At 32.8% G+C, this 20,555-nt stretch overlaps 1 protein-coding gene across 2 annotated transcripts in view; it reads right to left on the bottom strand.

The window, feature by feature from the left end:
• Positions 1-307: 307 nt before the first annotated feature.
• The window catches only part of LOC118203984 (protein singed-like), a 139,210-nt gene continuing 118,962 nt past the window's right edge, over positions 308-20,555 (bottom strand). For both annotated transcript variants that reach the window (XM_085810749.1, XM_085810750.1), the window contains exon 6: positions 308-2,108. In XM_085810749.1, coding sequence (XP_085666875.1) covers positions 1,903-2,108 — 206 coding nt within the window. In that variant the 3' untranslated portion in view covers positions 308-1,902. The remainder of the gene's footprint in view (positions 2,109-20,555) is intronic.

The raw sequence follows: 20,555 nt of genomic DNA, 5'->3' as shown, positions 1-20,555 counted from the left end.
TGATTATTTGATATTTGACTGAATATTAATTAAAAGATAAAGATAGAATTTCAATGTTTCAGGAAAAACATAGTATGACATCTAATTCGTTAACAACAGAGGCGATATTTTTTCTAGATAATCCCGAAAACTGCGTTTAACGTTTTGATTAATGCTCAAGTAAATTTTTTCTTTTTAATTTTTTAATATATTTATTTCTGTAAAATTTTGGATCATACATTAGAAAATAATTTCATATTGCCAATCAAGAATTTAACAGCAAAAATATTTTGAAGCATTATTGTTTTTTAAATAAAAAGAGGCAAAATTGTAAGAAATTTCTTTATTAAAGCACAGTATACAAAATTACAAAATATTTATACAAAAATAGGAATACAGATCTCTAGACAATTATCATTTTTAACTGATACAGTGAAAAGTTTCTACTAATATACTAGCAAAACTTTGAAATTACCATAAAAATCTGAAAATTTACAGTTTTCCCAAATAGGCCTTTTAAACTGTTCTACTTCAGAACAGATTCGAAAAGTTTCTCAAAGTTTCAACCCTAAAATTCAAACCGTTCACCGACAATTAAAGTAACTAAATCTTAAAATATTATAGATCAAATCGACACTTTAGAAACTGTACAATAAAACACCTTCATATAACAAAAAGAATGAAAGCTACACTTCTGTTGTTCTATAAGTACACAATATACAGAAATATGACAAGCACTCACTCACTAATATATAACATTGCTCAGCAATTAAAATATATGCAATATTAAAAAATAAACAATTTACATAGGAAAAAAAAAGTAACACAAAAACACTTTGAAAGATTTATTAATTGAAGTGATAAACAACACATTATGCATTTGGATCACTAATACACGGATATATAAAACCATATCACAAATATTTTACTTTTCGGTGCATATTAATGTTATAATAGACTTCATAAATCTTAACAAAACTGCAGGATGTGAGAAATTAGACACTTTTATAAAAAATATTCGAAGTTGCTTAAACAAGTTCAAATGCAAGTATATTGAATAAGAAAGAATACGTGTCACTAATATATGTGCCATGTATGTAGCCCTGAGAAGGAATCAAAGCAAACGAGAAATGACACGTTATTTTCTGCGCAAAATGTACAATATTATATTGTTCGATATATTGTTGCTTAACTATTACATAGGCACTGCCTATGTGCAAATAATAAATTTAGAATATCGCGTTTGAAAAATATGTTATGAATAATTATAAGAAAATAACTTCATAAAAATATATTAGTTGCATGAGTATTAAGTAAATAAATGTATTGACAGATATTACGGCATGTAAATTTAATTTATATACAGATACACCAGTAAAATTGAATCTATTTATGTGTACTTTCGATTATAATTTGTAATTTTCTATTTTGAAATTTGCTTGCTGAAATACATAAAAATAGTTTCTGAAGTTTAATATTAAATATTCGTGATTTTTTCCCTTTCGCCTGTGCATTTATAAATATGGCTTCTTTTATTTTCGAAATGCTTGAATTTCAACACAAAGCAGTTTTAATTTTGATTTCAAAATAACCTCATTACGAGATAGAATGGCAACGAAATAATAGTAATAGAACATATTATGCACTCAAAAGTTTAACTTTACATAATAAAGACTGAATTTTGTTACCGGTGGTTAAGTCTTATTTCATTCATTTTACATTAGCCCTAACTTCAATACAGAATTTTCTCATCATTGAGAGAAACATAAAAGTTTTAAAGTGGAACACAGGGCAAACATGATACACTTTTACGCTATTTTTTCTACAGCAATCTGTTGCTATTAAAAATGATAGCATAGGCTCAAAGCACGTTTGATCTTAAAAAAAAAAAAAAAAAAAAAAAAAAAAATCTCTGAGTGTTTTTTAATATTCCCACCAGGTGGCAGTCTCGAAGTTAGCTCCGTTTACCTTGAAGGTTCCATTTTTGTCGGCCATGACGTAACTTCCGTGAGCGGTTTTAATGCACAATTTCGATGGTTCCCGGAGTTCAATGAAGAAGCCATGTCTCACATCAGAATCCACAGTAATTGTACCATCTTCACACACATTCCAATATTTGCCGTTAGATCCTGGAAAAAAAAAAAAAAAAAAAAAAAAAAATGGATAGTTATCTCTTCTACACTTTTAGATCATTTTAGATCATAAATAGAAAGATAAATTTTAAATGCAATGGCTTTTTTAAAATTTTAAGCTCATGCCAATGTTCGATTAGGAGATAAGCTGTACAACCTACGGTCCATTCGTTGCATCAGGCTTAATTCGTTGGAAAATAATTGATTTAATAAGTAGTTTTCCTGATACCAGTATTATATCAAAAAGAGACATAAAAAAAGGTTAATTTGAATGTTATAGTATAAATTATGGAAAAATTAGTTTCAGGTTCATGTTGTTTTCTTAGGAAACTCTAGATTTTTAGGAAGATCCACGTTCTTTTAAAGTTCCTAGTTCTTATGCCGAGATTGTCGTGCTGGATATGCATAACGTATTTCAGCTCTTCCAAGTGTGTTGTAGAGACATCAGGATTTTTTTGAAAACAGACGAGATGAAAAATTAGCAATCGTCTTCGCCGGGAATCGAACCACAGACCTCTGGAATGTGGGAGAAATGCCTTATATACTCCCCCTTTTAAAAGGCGACTGAGGTTTTTAGGGGACCCAATCTCCAAATCCTGGGTGAAGAGAATTATCATACAACACCCTTTTTTTTTTATTTCGGGCGCCCCTGTAGAGACATTAGGATTTTTGGAAAAGCCAGAGAGATGAAAAATTAGCAATCGCCTTCGCCGGGAATAGAGCCGCGGACCTCGGGAATACCGGCCTAGCGTGCAGAACCACTACACCACGAAGGCACGCTAGGAAGGTGGGAGAAATACCTTATAGTGTCATAAAGACGCAAGACGATAGCATTTATGAATTATGATCCCGTATACCGTGTGAAGACTTGATGGTTGAAAACCAGAGTTACAACTGCCACGTGAGCAAGATAGGTCGAGTGGCTGCTGAAAGTCATGTAAGCTGCTGTAATTCATCTAATTGGGTCCAAGGTATCTGCTAATTTGCTACATAGATACAGTTCAAAAATAAGTTTTAATCTACATAATGACAATGTATTTGAATTATATTTAGATTCTTAACTTTTAATAAATCATTAACTATAGTAATTACCTTTCGGTTACAAATTGAGAAAACAAAATGCTTTACTACCTGCGTGAGTGTTATGTTGCACAATTTTTATTCAGTCATCTTATTTCCATAATTATAACTTCGAGAAATAAATGTATTGTAATTAATAGTCTGTAAAAGTTGTAACAAATAAATGAAATAAAGCTAATTTTTGATGCTATTTCGTACTGAAATGTATGCGTTTGGAAATGTATGCGTTGTCCAACCATGAATGACAACTACAACAGACCTTTTATCAAACTACTGGTCGAGTAGGTAGTTGTCAAATAGAAAGTGTAAAACTGAGAAGCTTCGAACCTGTGCTTTTAGTAACATATTTAATTAGGTTATAAATTTTTAATATTTTCTAAAAATTTTGCTTTTTAATTTATGATTCATAATTTTGCTCGCTAGATGGCGTTACGTTACCTATTTAACCTACGCTTTTGTTCTATTGATCATCATGAATAGAAGAGGCTTCATCTGCATTGTTATCAATTTGCTGGCTTAAGAATCACATCTTGCCCGCAGATTTTATTTCTGCCTTGGATATTTCCTATTACTTTACTGACTGTGATTTAACGCCATTGATTGATTTAGCGCCATTGGCCAAGGAGCCTATTAATCATTAATCGCTCTCCTATCCGCTTTTTGCTTAAGTGTTGCACTTTGTATTAAAAATAAAAATTATATATATAAAAAAAAATTACAAAATAAAAAATAAAAAAAAATAAATAAATAAAAAAAAATTGAAATCTGTAAAAAAATTAAAACTTATTATTTCAATGATTTTACTTATACCTAATCTTTCTCAAGCCATGTGGCTTCCTCTAACGTTTTCCCTTTTAACTATTTTTTATGTAATTTCCCTGTTTATACTCTCTGTCTAGTATATTCTGATGTGGAGGTAAATAGTTTTGAACTCTAGATACCTCGTAAAACATAATCCTTGGTCCACGCGCAGATAGCTACACGTGATGCGGCCTTTGAGCAATATTTGTTGAGGCAGACCCACAGTACTCTTGTGCGGTATTCCTGGCTATTCCATACCAGATAGTCAACCAGTTTGAAGAACGTGTGAGGAATCAGAGGCTTCACGATGATGAGTCGAATTCATCGCGAATATCTTAGGAAAAAACTAACGAACATTCTTCAAAAAATCTCAGGACTGTGACATGCTCAACTATTTTGGGACATTTCACAGTGAACTTCTCAACGAAGGTCGTTATTTAAGGGGACTCATACACCTTAACCCTCCAGGCGGCAAGGCCGTATATATGCGTTCGAAAATAATTGCTCTCATAGCGGCAAGGCAGCATATATGCGTCCAAATATTTTGGTCCTCATGGCGGCAAGGCAGCATATATACGTAAACTTAAATTTTGGCCCGAAACGGCAAAGCAGCATATATACGGCCTGTCTCAGAGTGCCCTCCCCTCTCTGCTCTTAATGTAAACTGACAGGTGATAATTTTTCTCTGCGGGAGGTAATTGAGGAGAGGAAACTATCTATTCGCTAGGGGGCAAATGGGTTTTATCGTTAGGTTTTGAATAACAGCTCGGAATGAATAGATCGTTCAAAACTTCCAGCTGTTCTGTGCTTATACCAGCTATAGTAAACTTAAATGTTTATGCTCGTAAAGAGAATTTTCATTTTCCAGCCTAATTATTCTCCAAATTTTAGATGCAGTTTGGCAAAATGTAATTGGAATTAAAATTAAAATTGCAAGAAACTGCAATAATATTTTGAAATATGTGATTTCAATTATATTGCAATTGTAATTAGCTTCGCAATTACAATTAGAAAGTAAGTACTTTTTAAATGCAACAATAATGTATGTAACTGCATTTTAATTCTTAAGTCTTACAATTACAATGCAATGATAATCACAAACATTATAATTATATAATCTAATTACAATAACAAATTTTATTGCATCTAATCACAACTACGGTAATATTAGCTAATTACAACGTAATTTTAACTGCAATTGCAGTAGGTAATTATAACTAAGTAATTAGGGAAGTAATTGTCTCTGATAATTAGAATTACTTAACATAGTGAAATTATGATCATAATTGTAATTCTAAGTGTAGTATGCAATTGTAATAAAATTATGCAATTACTATGTAGTTATAGTTAAAAAGTAGCTGTTTTTTTAATTACAATTACAATTTACGTAATTTCATTTAAATTACAATTACTCTATATTTGTGAAATCCAATTTCATATTCAATGCAACTGCAAACATATAATCTAATTACAATTACACTGTCATTGTAACTCCAGTAAGTAATTATAATAATGTAATTAAGATAGCAATTGTTTCTGATAAAAGCAGTTACGTAGCCCAGGAAAATAATGATCTTAATTGCAAATGTAATTGCAGAATGCAATTGAAAACACATAGTAATTGGAATAATATTATGCAATTATCTTGTAATTACAATGTAACAATTTTTAATTATATATACAATTTACTCAAATGCATTTTAATTAAAATTGCATTTTAATTGTGAAATCTAATTGAATAAACGGTATAACTGTAATTATATAATCTAATAAAAATTACAATGCAATTGTAATGACCTCTTAATTAAAATTGCGCAGCAGATAATTGTAACTATTTAATCAGAAAAACAACTGCCCCTTATAATTTCAGTGACATAGGCTAAGGAAATCGTGATAATATTTGAAAATTACAGTCAATAAGATTATATTCGAAATGTTTCTGCATTTTGGATAATGAGTTTTTAAATAATACAACGGGATAATCACCTATAAGAAAAATATTCTGTCTAAAATTCTGTCATGTCTTCTGAATCATCTTACATATATTGTAGTTTGTGGTACCAGCATAAATAGGAGTTTATTTAAAGGAAATATTTTATATAGACCGAAATGCACATAACGTTAGTAAGCAAATATGTATGTTTATGATCTTCGATATACATGTGAACTTAAATTACAAGATTAAGGGAAAGCAAGCAAAGAGTTTATGCCAGTGCAAAGGGATGTTTTCGCAAAGGATTTGTTACGGGACGCTTGTCCAATCTGTTGCTTTAGCTGGTAAAAAAGGATTCTGATCAGCAATCAGTATGCTTAATTGCTGTGTGTATTAGACATTTTACTAAATCCATTTATTATGAATTACCGCCCAGACAGTAAAGCGGTTCGTGACTCTGGTTGCCGTACCGAAGAGCCTGGGTTCGAATCCCGGATAGGGCATGAATGTAATTTGTTCGTCCTCTTCATAGGTGGCAACGGTGGCCCACGTATTAGTTCCCTCCTTAATAACATGACCGGCCTTAGTAGTGATCAATGTCTATAAACGGCTACTCCCTGCCATTGGAAAAAAAAAATTACGAATTGGTCTTTTATTCAACATAACACACATTTTCCATAAATAGTCAAAATGCATTATTCAGTTACAAGTGAAAGTACTTGCATGAACTATTTTCCATGATTGTTTCACGTAAGAACAAATAAAAGTACAATTTTCTTATGCACCTGTGATTGTCATATTATTTGGATTACGGTAAAGACTGCAAAGATGCTTCTGTGGAGGACTTTCTAAGGGAAACTGGCTCATGTTCACATCACCCGTTAATAAAAGCAGGAAAAGATCTTTATTTAATTGAATGCAACGAAACGTTTAAGAAGAATGATGTACTCATAGAGAACTTTCTAAAAAAAATGATTTGTATTCATGTTAAACATAAGGAAATCCACGCAGCTATCTAAACATTTAGATTGTTTGCCAAAATGGGCATCCGATTTGAACTTGTAGTATTCAAAAGACGACTTATTACTCTGCTGAGCGAAAAATCTAATTGCTTTTGGAGTTATATTGTAATTCGAACAATCATTGTATTACAATTATTATTATTATTATTATTTCCCCAATGGCAGATTGGGAACAGTTACAGTGCAACACAGTCCATTAGTCTATACAAGGCCAGAAGTTGCAGTCACTTTATTATGGAGGCATCTAATATGTGGGCCACCATCGCCTCCTATGAAAGGACGAACAGTTAAAGCCATGCCTTCTCCGGGATTCGAACCCAGACCCTTCGGTATCGCAGTCAGGCTTCCCTAAACACTACACCATCTGGGCGGCGCAATTACAATTATAACTGCATTAGTTGTAGTTTTAACTACAAAGTAACTACAATGAATTACCAGCTTTTCTCAGTCAATAACAGATAGCTTAAACTTTAAAGATAAATGGAAGGTCTTATAATTTGTCGAATAGCAATATTCTAAGAAAGTGTAGTCTCCAGGATGTTTAATTACAGTCTTACATTTCGCATACTCGCAGCACTTGCCCAAAGGCTGTTCCAAGATTATTTCTGTTCACCTCATCCATTAATTTTGGAGACAGAATCATGTCTAGAGACATTTTTTTCTGAGGACAGTATTTTATATAATAGAAAAAAAAAAAAAAAAAAAAAAAAAAAATAATAATGCGTCTCCCTCAAGGTGCAGGAAACAACGAGTACTGATAAATTTAATTGAAATTACAATTACAATTGTAGTTAATACAAATACAATGTTACTTTAACGGTTAGAATTACATTATAGTTCCTAATGGCAAAAATATCAAATGAGTGTTATAGATTAGTATACTTATCACAATATTAAACTTTTAATACCGTTTTCTTTTATTTAGCTTATCACAATATTGAGCTTTTTAACACCGTCGGTACTGAAAAAATGTTTTACTACTGTCATGAAATTTATATTCGATAATAGTTTCTCATTGATGTTTTTCTTATATATTTTTCTGCATAATTCATAAATATTTGCAATGGAAATAATTCTGAGGCTTTTATAATACTTCTAAATTTTCATGAAATAAAGTTCCATTAAGGTTTACTTGAAGGAGACTCTCAATGCAAGCACTCGAAAAGAAGTTATGCTACATTTACATATTATGAAATGGTTGAATGTACAGTATTTACTTGTAACAGCGGTGCTCAATATATCGCGTTTTCTGAAAGAATGCATATGTTGCCTAAAATCGAATTTAAATCACTATAATCAGAATAATTGGCTAAAGTATTAAATTGTAATTTTTACAGCATCAATCGAATTAGTGGATTTTATTGAAGATAAAAATGTGTTGATATTGACAAGCTATATTAGTTTTTAATGCTAGCTAGTAGCTATATGAATATAATGAATGTGCTATAATGAATGCTACTAGTAGCTACTCTAGCTAATAGCTAGAGTAAAACTCAGGATATGGTAACATTAAATAAATAAATAAATAATTTTTTTTTTTTTTAAAAAAGAAGAAGCAGAAAACGAAAGCGAAAAGGAAATGAATACATTCGGAAAGAGAAGGCTTACTATGGTGAAACATTAGAAACGTGTAGACAAAGTGTTAATACTTATATGTGAGAAAATACTAAGGACAAATTAAAATACATCATAGCTACGTTTGGTGCTTTCTATATTATTTGTATCAATATTAATATAAGTACCGAAAAATACTTAAAAAATAGGTATTTTTGAAAATTTAAAGGAACAAAATTGCAGTCTGAAAATTTATAGCAGCGGAACTTTTGAAGTAATTTGATGCCTTCTGAAGGTCGCCATGAGCATAACAATTTATAACTGTCAGCTTTTACAACTTGGAATCAGATAAACTCTATTGTTTGGTAAACCGGACTATCTAGTAATGTTTTCGGTACTGTCTAGTTTCCGGGAATGGCGATGTATGCAAGCTTTTTCCTCTTTCTGCCCTAAGAATAAACAGCTCATAGGGGAATTCTGAAAAATATATAACCCTTTCATATATGTACGCGTTTCTTTATTTAGATAGCTTTGAGCATGCAAATTCAGTAAAAATCAGAAAAGAAGTACCATACTTATAACAAAGCAGGTTATCTCAGTAAATGAAGGGAATTAAGTACCAGCGATGGCAAGATTTTCCCATGGTTTGAAGACTAAGTAATTTATTCCTTTCAGAAAATTTTCTCGGAAAGCAAATCATCACTTACGGATAGAAGAATGTTCTAAGAACTACGGGATAAATTTATAATGGGAATAAAAGAATGAAAGAAATCGGAAACTCTTTTCTAGTAATCATTTTACTCCTCGAAAGTTGGTTTCAGTATCACCTTTTTAAGGAAATGACACATGAAATGGATTTCAGAAACTGAATCTCGAAATCATCAATAGCTATCCAATATTCTGCATTTGTAAATATTTATTTAATTTGCATTTCAACCAAATGTTGAAAACAAAGCGGAAAAAAATCTCCTTGCAAAAGGAGAAAAAAAAAAAGATTCCCATTCTTTTACAGTGATATTCCATTAAATTATATCAGAAAATCATATCACTGTTGGATGCAATAAATACTAATTTCAGACATGTTACCTGTTTATGTTGTTAACTCTCTTTTGCAGCTGAACACTGGTAGTTTTACCTAAGTTTGAATTCCGGCGAATGCGTTCGTTGCTTGGTATTTTGGTGAATTTTAGGTTGAATATACCAAACCAGTTTCCCTGAAAAAGTCATCTACAAACGCATCCTTTTCCTCAAGCAGGTGCCCATCGTATGCTGCCTGACGAATGTGCAAGAATTTTTCTTCTTTTACACAGCTTTCATAATCACATATTACCCACCAGCGGCCGAGCGGTAAAGACGCTGAACACTGGTAGTTCGGTTCGTGGTTCGAATCCCGCGAACGGGCTGGCTGCATGGTCGTTTTCGTGGTTTTCCCCATGTGTAACGTGTATACGAGCCAGTTTCCCTTAGAAAGTCCTCCACGAAGGCATCTCTCCATTTAGACAGATAACCCTCGTGTGCTTTGCCTTGAATAATACCATACCAATAATACCATAATCACATATTATATTATTGAACATTTTTAATTTGCAAAACTATAAGTTATGGAAAACTCTATGACATATTTATTTAGATTAATAAAAAGATAAAAATTAAATGCGTCATCGGCATCATTTTGTTAGTAATATCATTATATAATCTATTGTAATTTTTTTTTTTTTTTGTTTTTTTAGTGTACTGGGAATTAAAGAAAATTTCTCAAAAGTATCATCATGTTTTCGTAAACTGATATATAGTGTTAAATTATTATATTAAATTTCAGTTTATTATAGCAGAAATCGTAAATAGCTGCATTATGTATAGCTCTTGCTTCACTGAGCTTTCGGAAGTTAATCTGCGTCCATCCGCATAATCGAGAAGCAGGTCGATTTGTTTCTCAGTGCAATCGCTGTGGGATCTTAATTCTGCTGACCGATGTTCTATAAATTTAAAATATTTTGCCCTGCCTAAATTCTGTAGCTCTCTACATTCTAAAACTTTTGCCGTTATCAAGTGCCAAATTCTTAGAATTTCGCCATCCCTAAATTTTCTTGTTCGATGCCTCTTTAAATTCTAAGAATTTTTCAGCCATTAATCTGCCTCCTGGCCAGACGTGTTTTTCGATGCCACATATGTCACTGAAAAAGGTTGAAAAATCGGAATTTTAAAAGCAAACTTCCTACTTTTCATCAAATAAATTTTATCGATTAGCAGTGCTATGGAAGCATTAAAACATTTATGTAATAAATACACAAATACTTCAGAAACATTTTTTTCTCTCTACTGAAGAAAGGCCTGTCTCTGACTACCTGCGAATTTGATTAAGTTTTATCCAAAATCTACGTCAAAGCGTTTCTTTTTGGCCTAATATTAAATTTTACATTGGCATGTTCCTGTCCCTGCTTGATGTTGACAAGATTTATTCAAAACTGATTGTTCTTATTTTTTATTTTAAAACAAACAATTTAAATGGAAATCCTGAACTTGCTTTTATTTATTTAACTAATAACATTTGATAATGTGAATTGAGATCTCTAAGTAATTTGCGTATTTGAACCCAAAAAAATGTTAAACACCAATTTTGAAGCTTTTGTTTTGGTTTGCTTTATTTTTCCTTCAAAGCAAGGGAGAGCTATCTGGCCTAAAGGGAGGAATGCCTCCGTGGAGGACATTCTAAGAAAAACTTACTCGCGCCCACATTATGCACAGAGAAAACCACAAAAATTCCACTTTGAAAGGTAAAAGTGTCTAATTTTTTAGAGCGAGATTTTCCTAACAATGAATTTTAGCAATTTAATACAAGTGCTATATTTAATTAAGAATTAAAACAATGTTCTTTTGTGATTTACGTAAGGTAACTCTTTCTGTCAAAAATAATCATATGAAAATGCACCGAATTTCAGTACTATGTAATTTAGTTCGGAAACTGAGAGGTATCTGTGACATCTTGTCTATATGTAGAAAATTTTTAATAAGGTTATTATGACTGAAATTTGTTTCAAAATATTCAATCAACCAATAAATGCGATGAAGGTAAACTCCCCTTTTATAAAAATGAAACAAGATAAACGAAATAAATTTGTGGTAAAATGAATTACAAACATTATGTCGAAATGACTGACACTGAGCATGTGTTTGTTATTTTAATAGTAATTTAATTATCAATTACATGTAGCTTTCAATAGGAATTAGGTATTTTAAGCCTCTTATAAATTTTTTCTTAGCGTTAAAGCTCGATAACATGAATCAAAAACAGAAAATTAGTTAAACTACACTGTCTCACTAGTCGTAAGATTATATTACTGAAATATGCATATAAAAACAAATTAACATTCTATAAACGTACATTAAAATACCGAAACGCAATAAAAATTAATAACATTTATACTTAAAAAGCAACAAAGCCGGGCTCATGTGAATCACTAGAAGAGGCGCCAAATTGGCTATGCGAATTCGAAAATTACTTTAGTTATTAGGGGAAATAAGCTTCGTCAAACTTAAATCAATAAAACAAACCAAAAAAATTGCAAGAAAACCTGGAAATTACTGCAATATGCATTTCAGTGTTATTTCTTATTTATCAAAAACGAATTTTTTAACGTTTTCAGTTGAAAATTATAAATAATTGGCTACATTATTTCTCTGAATTTATAAAACTACGATTAAAAAATACTTTAAGAATTATGGTATAATTCTGCTATAAGAGTTATGACATTTTGATTTAATACAATTACTTTTGCTTAATACAAGTGTAGCTATTTTTATATTTATATGGACGCGCATTGACCTTTCTGCCTCATGTGAAAAAATATCTTGGCACGGCTCTGATAAGCAATTAAGATTAGAAATATGCACAAAATTAGTAACAATGCAATACAAAACTTCCTTTTCTGTTTTGGATTTCCAGAAAAAAAAAATATCTTTTTTCGTCTAACCAAAGCATGGACACAAAACGTGCTCCTACCTCCGTAAGGGCAAAAGCAGCCCATCTGCTTAATCGCCTCTAGGCGGTAATCAAAGGACAGTAGGAAGCCATCACTTAAGTGAAACGCCTTGTTGATCGCCCTACAAGGAGGGGGGAAGAAAATCTAACAAAGGCCGTTTTCAGGACAATTTTGGTTCACTCTAAGTGAAAAAAAAATTGTAAACATGGTTAATTTTTACTGCAGTTTTCGAGACGTAAATAGATTTGAATGCGAGCCGCCCGGTGGGTTAAACCCCTCATGATCTTCGAATAGGTGACTGTTGCAAGAATTGGGTTTTTTATTTATTTTAAAAGCAATTACTTCCAACTTTTTACAGCTGACTACATAATATACGTGCTTTGGAAACTAGTAACCAGAAAGTTTGTGTTGCCACAAATATTTTTGTAATTTAATTCTCTTTGTGACAAAATATTTCGCCGTGTTTCCACCTTGCGCGCATGATATTTTAAAAATGGCTAATGGTACATACTTGAAATTTGATGGAATTCTTTATATGAGCACTATTTTCTAACTGAACTAACAATCTGATGAATATTTTAATATTGAAAAATTTTATGGGCGAAAACATTAAAAATTTTTTAAATAAAATATTTTATAAACTCAACTCAAAATAAAATGAAAATTTAACATGAAATTTTTAGAATTTTAGGTTCACATTAGTTTCCAAATGTTATAAAAGCTACATATTAAATATGGAATTAAATTATGAAACAGAATGTTTTAAACTGTGCGTGCAAGTTGGAAACATGACGAAAAATGTTATCACAAAGCGGATTAAATTATAAAAATTATAAAAATATTTGTGGCAACACAAACTTTCTGATTACTATTTCCGAAAGCAGCTATATTATGTAGTCAGTTGTAAAAAGTTGGTAGTAATTGCTTTTAAAATAAATAAGTTATCCCAATTCTTGCAACAGTCATCTATTCGAACATCTTATGGGTTTTAAGGTGTATGAGTCCCCTTTAGGATCTTTCGCAGCGCATATGCTGGATAAAAATTTCCCGACCTAATCCTATTTATTGAAAGGAATTCAGTTTCTACTGAAATTCATTTTGAATACTAGAGAGTCTTTGAAAATACTGCTTATATTGTAAATAGTTTGTTTTATTTATTGTTGATTATTGTGTACTTATTTTTGAATTGTATGTATGTATATATACAACATGAATCGATATTGCTGTGTGAAACATTTGCCTGAGTGAATCTGAGAAGGAGGAAGAGTGTTTGGTAAATGAATGAGTTAGAGGAAAATCCATGTTCGGCACAGGTTTCAGTTTTTTCATACATAGACAAGTTGAAAACATAAGCGTAAGCCTCATGCCATTCCTCAAACCCTCAAGCTGATAGAAGTGTGATTTATAATAAAATTCCTAAAATTTACACAACATTAAAGCAGAACCCAAAATCCGACCGCTATTTACTTAACAGCAGATAAAAACAATTCAGAGACTTTAGGCACAACGCTATTTCAGGAGCAGGAAGCGTTTGCTTTCTTTACTTTTGTGACAGAAAAACACAATTATGACGGGCTATAAGATTTTGGCACCACCATCGATCCCTAGATCAAGGTCTTGTAAGCCTTAGTGGCGATCAGATCTTGATCTAATGAGCTCAGAAATACTGATGACATCCCAATTCAGCATAATGTGTTTAATGGTATTCCTATGACCTCTTTTTACATATATTGGTGCTCCTACATTCTTAAAGAACGCGGCACGCTTTCGTTAAAATTATTTTCACTTAAAATCGCCATAAAAGAATTAATATTTCATTAGATTTTTCTAATATGGTAAGCCCAATTTCATTACATATAATATAACGCGGTAGATGCGTCTATCTTTGCTTCCTCGGTGGCCGCAGGCCACGAAACACGGGTCCCTGGGCCGGAGCCCTATCGCTTGCTAACAAGATATGTGATAAACGTAGCATGGAAACATGACGTATAAATAATATAATAACGTATAATAAGCAGAATAGTCCTTGTAGCAATAAATGTCCTTGCTCATGCGTACATGACGTTGTCGGGAAGGAGAAGTAAGCGAGATGGGTGAGTAACAGGAGAGAATTGATGTTGAGACTCGCTCCAGGAGGATCCAATAAATGCTCGCCACCTGGGAGTTAGAAGCACACTCGAAGGGCTTCGACTGATCAAAGGGGCCGCTCTAAGGCAGCAAGTCAATTAAGTAAGTAAGTCATTTTTTTTTGGATTTAGCTTGCATTTTTTGCGTTTAGAATAAGCCTTTAGTTGTTTTTATTGTTTGCTTCTTTAAATTGAACCTCCTAGAACCATTATTTAATTTACCTATTTAAATTATTTTCCTTCTTAAATTATGCCTTTTAAATGCCAGCTTCAGCATTACGTGCCTAAGTTAAATTTACATCCAGACGGTGAAAAGTGAAAGTTTAGATATATTTATAACTTTATAGTCAACCAGTTTGCTAATTAACAAGACAACTTAAAGAACACAGAGTTTACACCAAAAATGGAGTCTTGAAAAAGGTTTTCGCCCAATAAATAAATAATATTAACTATAAAAATGCTTAAAAAGTGTTCGCTACCGGGTGTAAAACCGTTATTTCAGCTAATATGGATCACATGAATGAAATTAAAATTGTAGGATATACAACAATTTCAAACACACGCAACATTTTAACAAAAAAGTGATTTTGCGATTTAGTGATTGTTCTTGTAAAATTCTGGTTTTGTGCTTCCTTTTCGATTTATAATGAAAAGAAACGACTTCAGTGTATTGGAAGCGCAGATAGTAAACTGCAAAATGGCTGTTAATAGATAAAGCACGATATAGTTATCCATAGGCATTTTGCGAGAACAAAAATTAAAAGACAATCATTCAGTTATATACACTATAGATATTCAAATGCATTGTAATATATACTTTAATATTAATGTTATAGGATACTTTGATTTCTACACATAACTACCGAAAATAATCTTCATGCTTTGATTGATGAACATTGTAATTCGAAACGGTTCCATCCCCCTTTAGTTCAGTTATACGGAATTCTGCTGTCCATGAAATTTTTGCAACTTTCATAAAAGTCCAGTTTCTTCCAGTTGAAAAGAACTTTTAATTACGGCAGCACTCTTTGCTGAACATAATTGCAGGAAGTCATTCGCTCGCTTTTCGCAGTATATTATTGCCAGTAGCTTTTACCCCTTTTTTTTACGTCTACAATCATTCTCTCTCATTAAGAAAGGAGATCTATATTTTTGTTCACTTATTTCGCAGGAGAACTCCCTTCCCCCCTAATTCCGGGATGTGAAAAAAGTAACCGGAACTGGAAAATGGTGCAAGATATACTCCAGAGACTGTTACAAAATGGTTTAACAAATCCTTTCTAAAAGCTTCTGGAGTTTGCATAATATCACATAAGAGACCATTCTATTCCATGTAATTGTTGAAATATGCAGGATGTATTCTTTTGTGTCCTTATGAGATCACAAGAAAATTTCATCCTTTAATACTCATTCATTTATTGTACGTTCCTCTGCAAACTTTCGTGTGAAACGAGATATTCGAAAACAGGGACCATCATTTAATTACCATTGTCATTAATGCAGAGCTTTAATTAAGCCGGTACTTCTTAGTTTTAGGGATAAATCATAATTATAGTCGCAGCGCACCGAAGCCCTAAATAAGTAGGCTGCGGCACTCCTTTTATGTAACTGATCACAAATTTTAATAGAAATTCAACCTCGAAAATTTTATTTTTAGTAATAAAAAAGGAGGGAAAAAAAAAAAAAAAAAAAAAAAAAAAAAAAAAAAAAAAAACTAAAAGTTTTCAGATTTCATATTATTGGTGTATTCAAACGGGCTTCTTATAAATTTAACAGACATGTTTCGAAAGCATTTGGGCTAACATCACATTGTGTTAAAAACAGCATATCTTTAGAATTTCTGATAGACAATCTCGCGCGCTGGAGATAAAAATGTTTTATTCCTTCCAGTGTTGCCACTGTTAGCTTTGAAAATGTTGAGTTTTTTTTTAATAAAAATTCGTTAAAGTTTTATAAACTATGAAATAGGCAATAAAACAAATTCAAATTCGGGCTTCCAAGTGCCCATGTTCCAGTGGAGGACTATGTTATTCAAAATTTGAGGATTCTAGGTACCGTTGCTTTTTCACAATGTGAGAAACCTACGTACATTGATGTAGATTCTTCATAATTTACTTTCTTTATATATAATATTTGGTGGCAAAAATTTCAAAAGTGATTCAGACATTTAAAATGATTCAACGCAAAATGCCGTTTTGAGACAATAATAGCTCTTCTGGGCTAATTATATTAAAAATCGCTTATTAAATTTTAATATGAATTATTTAATTACTTTAATAATTTATTATCTAATTATTTTAATAATTAATTATTAATGATTTTGTTAGTCACTTTATTTATTTATTTATTCTTGCTTCTCATTCCTGATAGTTTATCATAGGGCTCCGGCACTTCTAATTTTAGAAATTAAGCCCTGGATTAATGATTTCTAAATCTGAAACGTTTTAATTAACTTCAGAAACCTTTATGAACTAGTGTAAGCACATCTTACATTTCAGGTATTTGCGGAAACTTTTCGATATTTCACAAATTATGCCTTTCAAAACTAATATTTTTTTGCCGAATTTTCGTTTATTTAATATGAGGATTTCGCAGATTATAAGTCTGGAAACAACATTTTAATGAAATAGGAAAGCCATTCTATGACAAAGTAAATTTCTTTCTTTTTAACATCTCGAAAAGGCGTTACTCTTTTCAGGTTCTATAAAATTGCGTCCAATATAAATAGACATTTTTGTTAATCGATAATGAATACAGTATAAAGTCAGACTTTAAAAAATCCTTTTATCTTCACGTAACAACATTTTCCAACAGCTATTATTATATTCGATAAACATTATATATTATTTATGTGTTCCACCTTAAGGCAGTATACGGAAGGCAGGGATACCTTCGTGGAGGACTTTCTAAGGGATACTGGCCAGTATTAGGCCCGTTACACAAGGGGAAGGCCGTTACACAAGGGGAAGCCCGTTAACCATGCAGCCAGCCCGTTCGCGGGATTCGAGCCTCGGACAGAACAACCAGTCTCCAGGGACTTTACCGCTCGGCGGCTGGCGAGCACATATATATTATATATAAAACAAGTTTCTATCACCTCATTTACAAATTAATTGTAAAATATAAAATCTGTATTTCGTCTGTACAAAATCTGTATTAAAACTGAAATTTATTGATGAAAATAAGGTTTCATAGAGACACATAGATTGCACGTCTCTCCCTTTCTCTGTCTCTCTATAGATACACTATAATGATAACGCACATTTTAATATACAGGGTGATTATAATTAAAGTTTAAGTTTCAAAACGCTATAAAAAAAGAACCACTCATGGAAATGACGTCAAATTTGAAAGGAATGTTATTGAAGAAAGCGGAAAGCGTATGGCAGAAGAAAAAAATTTAGTTTCAAAAGTTAGCAACAGATGGCACTGCAAGCGGAAGAAGACGTAACTTAAAATTTTAGTTAAATTTCAGTGTTATAAAGCCGCCAGGTACCAGGCTGTTCCTCATTTCGCGTCTCAGACGTTCGCAATGGGTGTTTCACTGCAGGATCGCGTCTGCTGGTAAAGCTGTATTACAAGAATGATGATTGTGCAAGAGTAGCTCTGCAAAAATTCAGGACACTGAAGGGTATGAAAGAAGGCGTTGGTCCAATGAGTGTCGTAGGTCTAAAGAAAATGATGCAAAAATTCGAAACGACAGGTTCGTTTGATGTGCAATCTGGTAGAGGGAGAAAACGAGTGCATTCGACGGTAGTTGAAGAAGTGGCCACAGCATTACAAGAGGGGTCGGCCGGTGGTGTGCAACCGTGCAGTGCACGAGTAATTGCCTGAACATTGGACAGGCCTACGAGCGCGGTGCTGAAAATTGTACGAACATCCTGCAATGCTATCCGTACAAAATTGGCCATGTGCAGGAGTTGCTTCCGTCTGACTTGACAGCTAGGGAGACTTTTGCGTTAGAATTCCTGGCTCGCATGGAAGTGGATAATGAATGGCCGTGGAAAATTGTGTGGACAGATGAAGCCCATTTCCATCTGATAGGATACGTGAATACCCAGAATTGTCGAATATGGGCAACAGAAAATCCACTGGCAACGCACCCCGTACCACTTCATCCTGAAAAGGTCACGGTATGGTGTGGCTTTACGGCATCGTTCATCCTACAACCATATTTTTTTGAGCAGACGGGTGCTTCCGGTCCTGTTATCGCAACCGTCACTGGTCAGAGGTATGCATCGATTTTGCGCAACCACGTGATTCCAGCTCTGCAACAGCGTAGATGTGTCGATGAAATCATTTTTATGCAAGATGGCTCTCCTCCGCACATTGCACATCCCGTGAAGCAGCTGCTGAGGCGCCATTTCGGAAATGCTCGAATTATCAGCCGTCATTTCCCTACAGCCTGGCCGTCCCGATCGCCTGATCTTACTCCGTGTGATTTCTGGCTGAGGGGATATCTGAAGGATGTTGTGTTCCGTGCTCCAACTGCAAATTTAGCGGAATTAAGGCACGCATTTCGCAACACATTCTGAACATCACCCCGGAGACATTGCGATCCGTTGTGGAACATGCTGTTTGTTGCTTTCAACTTGTTGCACACAACGGTGGACACCATATTGAACATGTTTTGCGCCAGTCTCGCGACAGTTCCGAACTGCTTTGATGAATGGTTCTTATGCGGTATGTCGCCGCAAAACTCTTGAAACCGATTTGTTCCTTTCGATGTGATATGTACAGTCATGCAAATAAAATTATTCAACAATTCTAATTTGTCAATGCGCTTTAATGTGTAACTTCCACCTTAGCCGTTGTTTTACGAATCATTTCTCGTTTCTCGTCGTGATTCTCCCGCTTACAGCGCCATCTGTTGCTAACTTTTGAAACTAAATTTTTTCTTCTGCCATACGCTTTCCGCCTTCTTCAATAACATTCCTTTCAAATTTCACATCATTTTCATCAGTGGTTCTTTTTTTATAGCGTTTTGAAACTTAAACTTTAATTATAATCACCCTGTATTTTGATATTTGTCTTTCTGCGCCACTTGATTTTCAGAAACACTCCGTAGTTTCTTTTCTAAACCCTTAGAGTTTAAATATTAATGTTTTAGAATAGCAGAGATTTAGATTCATAAGTGGGCAGCAGAAGCTATAATTTTTATTTAAGAAAATAAGCGAAATATTTTTATTATTTTTTACGTGATAAACACTTCCTCGAGATACTATACTGTAATCAAAACATTTTAGATAACAATTCGTTTTCTTCCCCTTTCCCCTCGATAATCATTTTAATTACTCTATTGAGACGGCCGATTTCAAAGTTTTCTATTCGAATACTTTCCTTGTTAAATGAGTTTAAAATCAATTTACTCTAAAAAGAGAACAATCCTCCCTTTTATAAAAATTTTTTATTACTTATAAGTATGTGGCTCATATTTTGAATATATGGATGGACCCTATTTTCTTTCATGCAATCTGCAATTGCGCGAAGCCACAGAATCGTCTGTTTTAAATGCAGTTCCTGTCATCCTTTTATAAAAAACTTTTCTGAATACATTAGCCTTCAGAATATAGCGGAAATGGCCATTCTGCTCTAAAATATGCACCAAGTCTTTAGTCTCTTCCTGTTCTCTTTGCTAAAGAAGAGAGATTAAAGAAGCTTTTGTATGCGAATTACTCTATCTAACATTACTAGAAACTGAAATGAATATTTCGTAGAGCGATTCATTACTATTCTTTTAGAGTTTAAAAACAAATCTGAACAAGTAAATTCAAAATGTTGTTTCCGCTTCAGATACTGATGCTGTAAATTTCTGTTACATGTTAGGGAAAGCATAAAGAAATTATTAGGGAATATCTTGATTTGCTTTAATGGGGGGAAAAAAAACTTCGAACCATTCTATGACAGTTTTCAGTGGAAAAGGTACCAAACTCTGAAACTCTTTACAA

The sequence above is a fragment of the Stegodyphus dumicola genome, chromosome 2 (genome assembly GCF_044657685.1).
Source record: "Stegodyphus dumicola isolate Sdum_Otavi_A_Nest chromosome 2, ASM4465768v1".
Lineage (NCBI taxonomy): Eukaryota > Metazoa > Arthropoda > Arachnida > Araneae > Eresidae > Stegodyphus > Stegodyphus dumicola.
The sequence above is the reverse complement of the archived record's forward strand: the minus strand, read 5'-3'. Positions and strand labels throughout refer to the sequence as shown.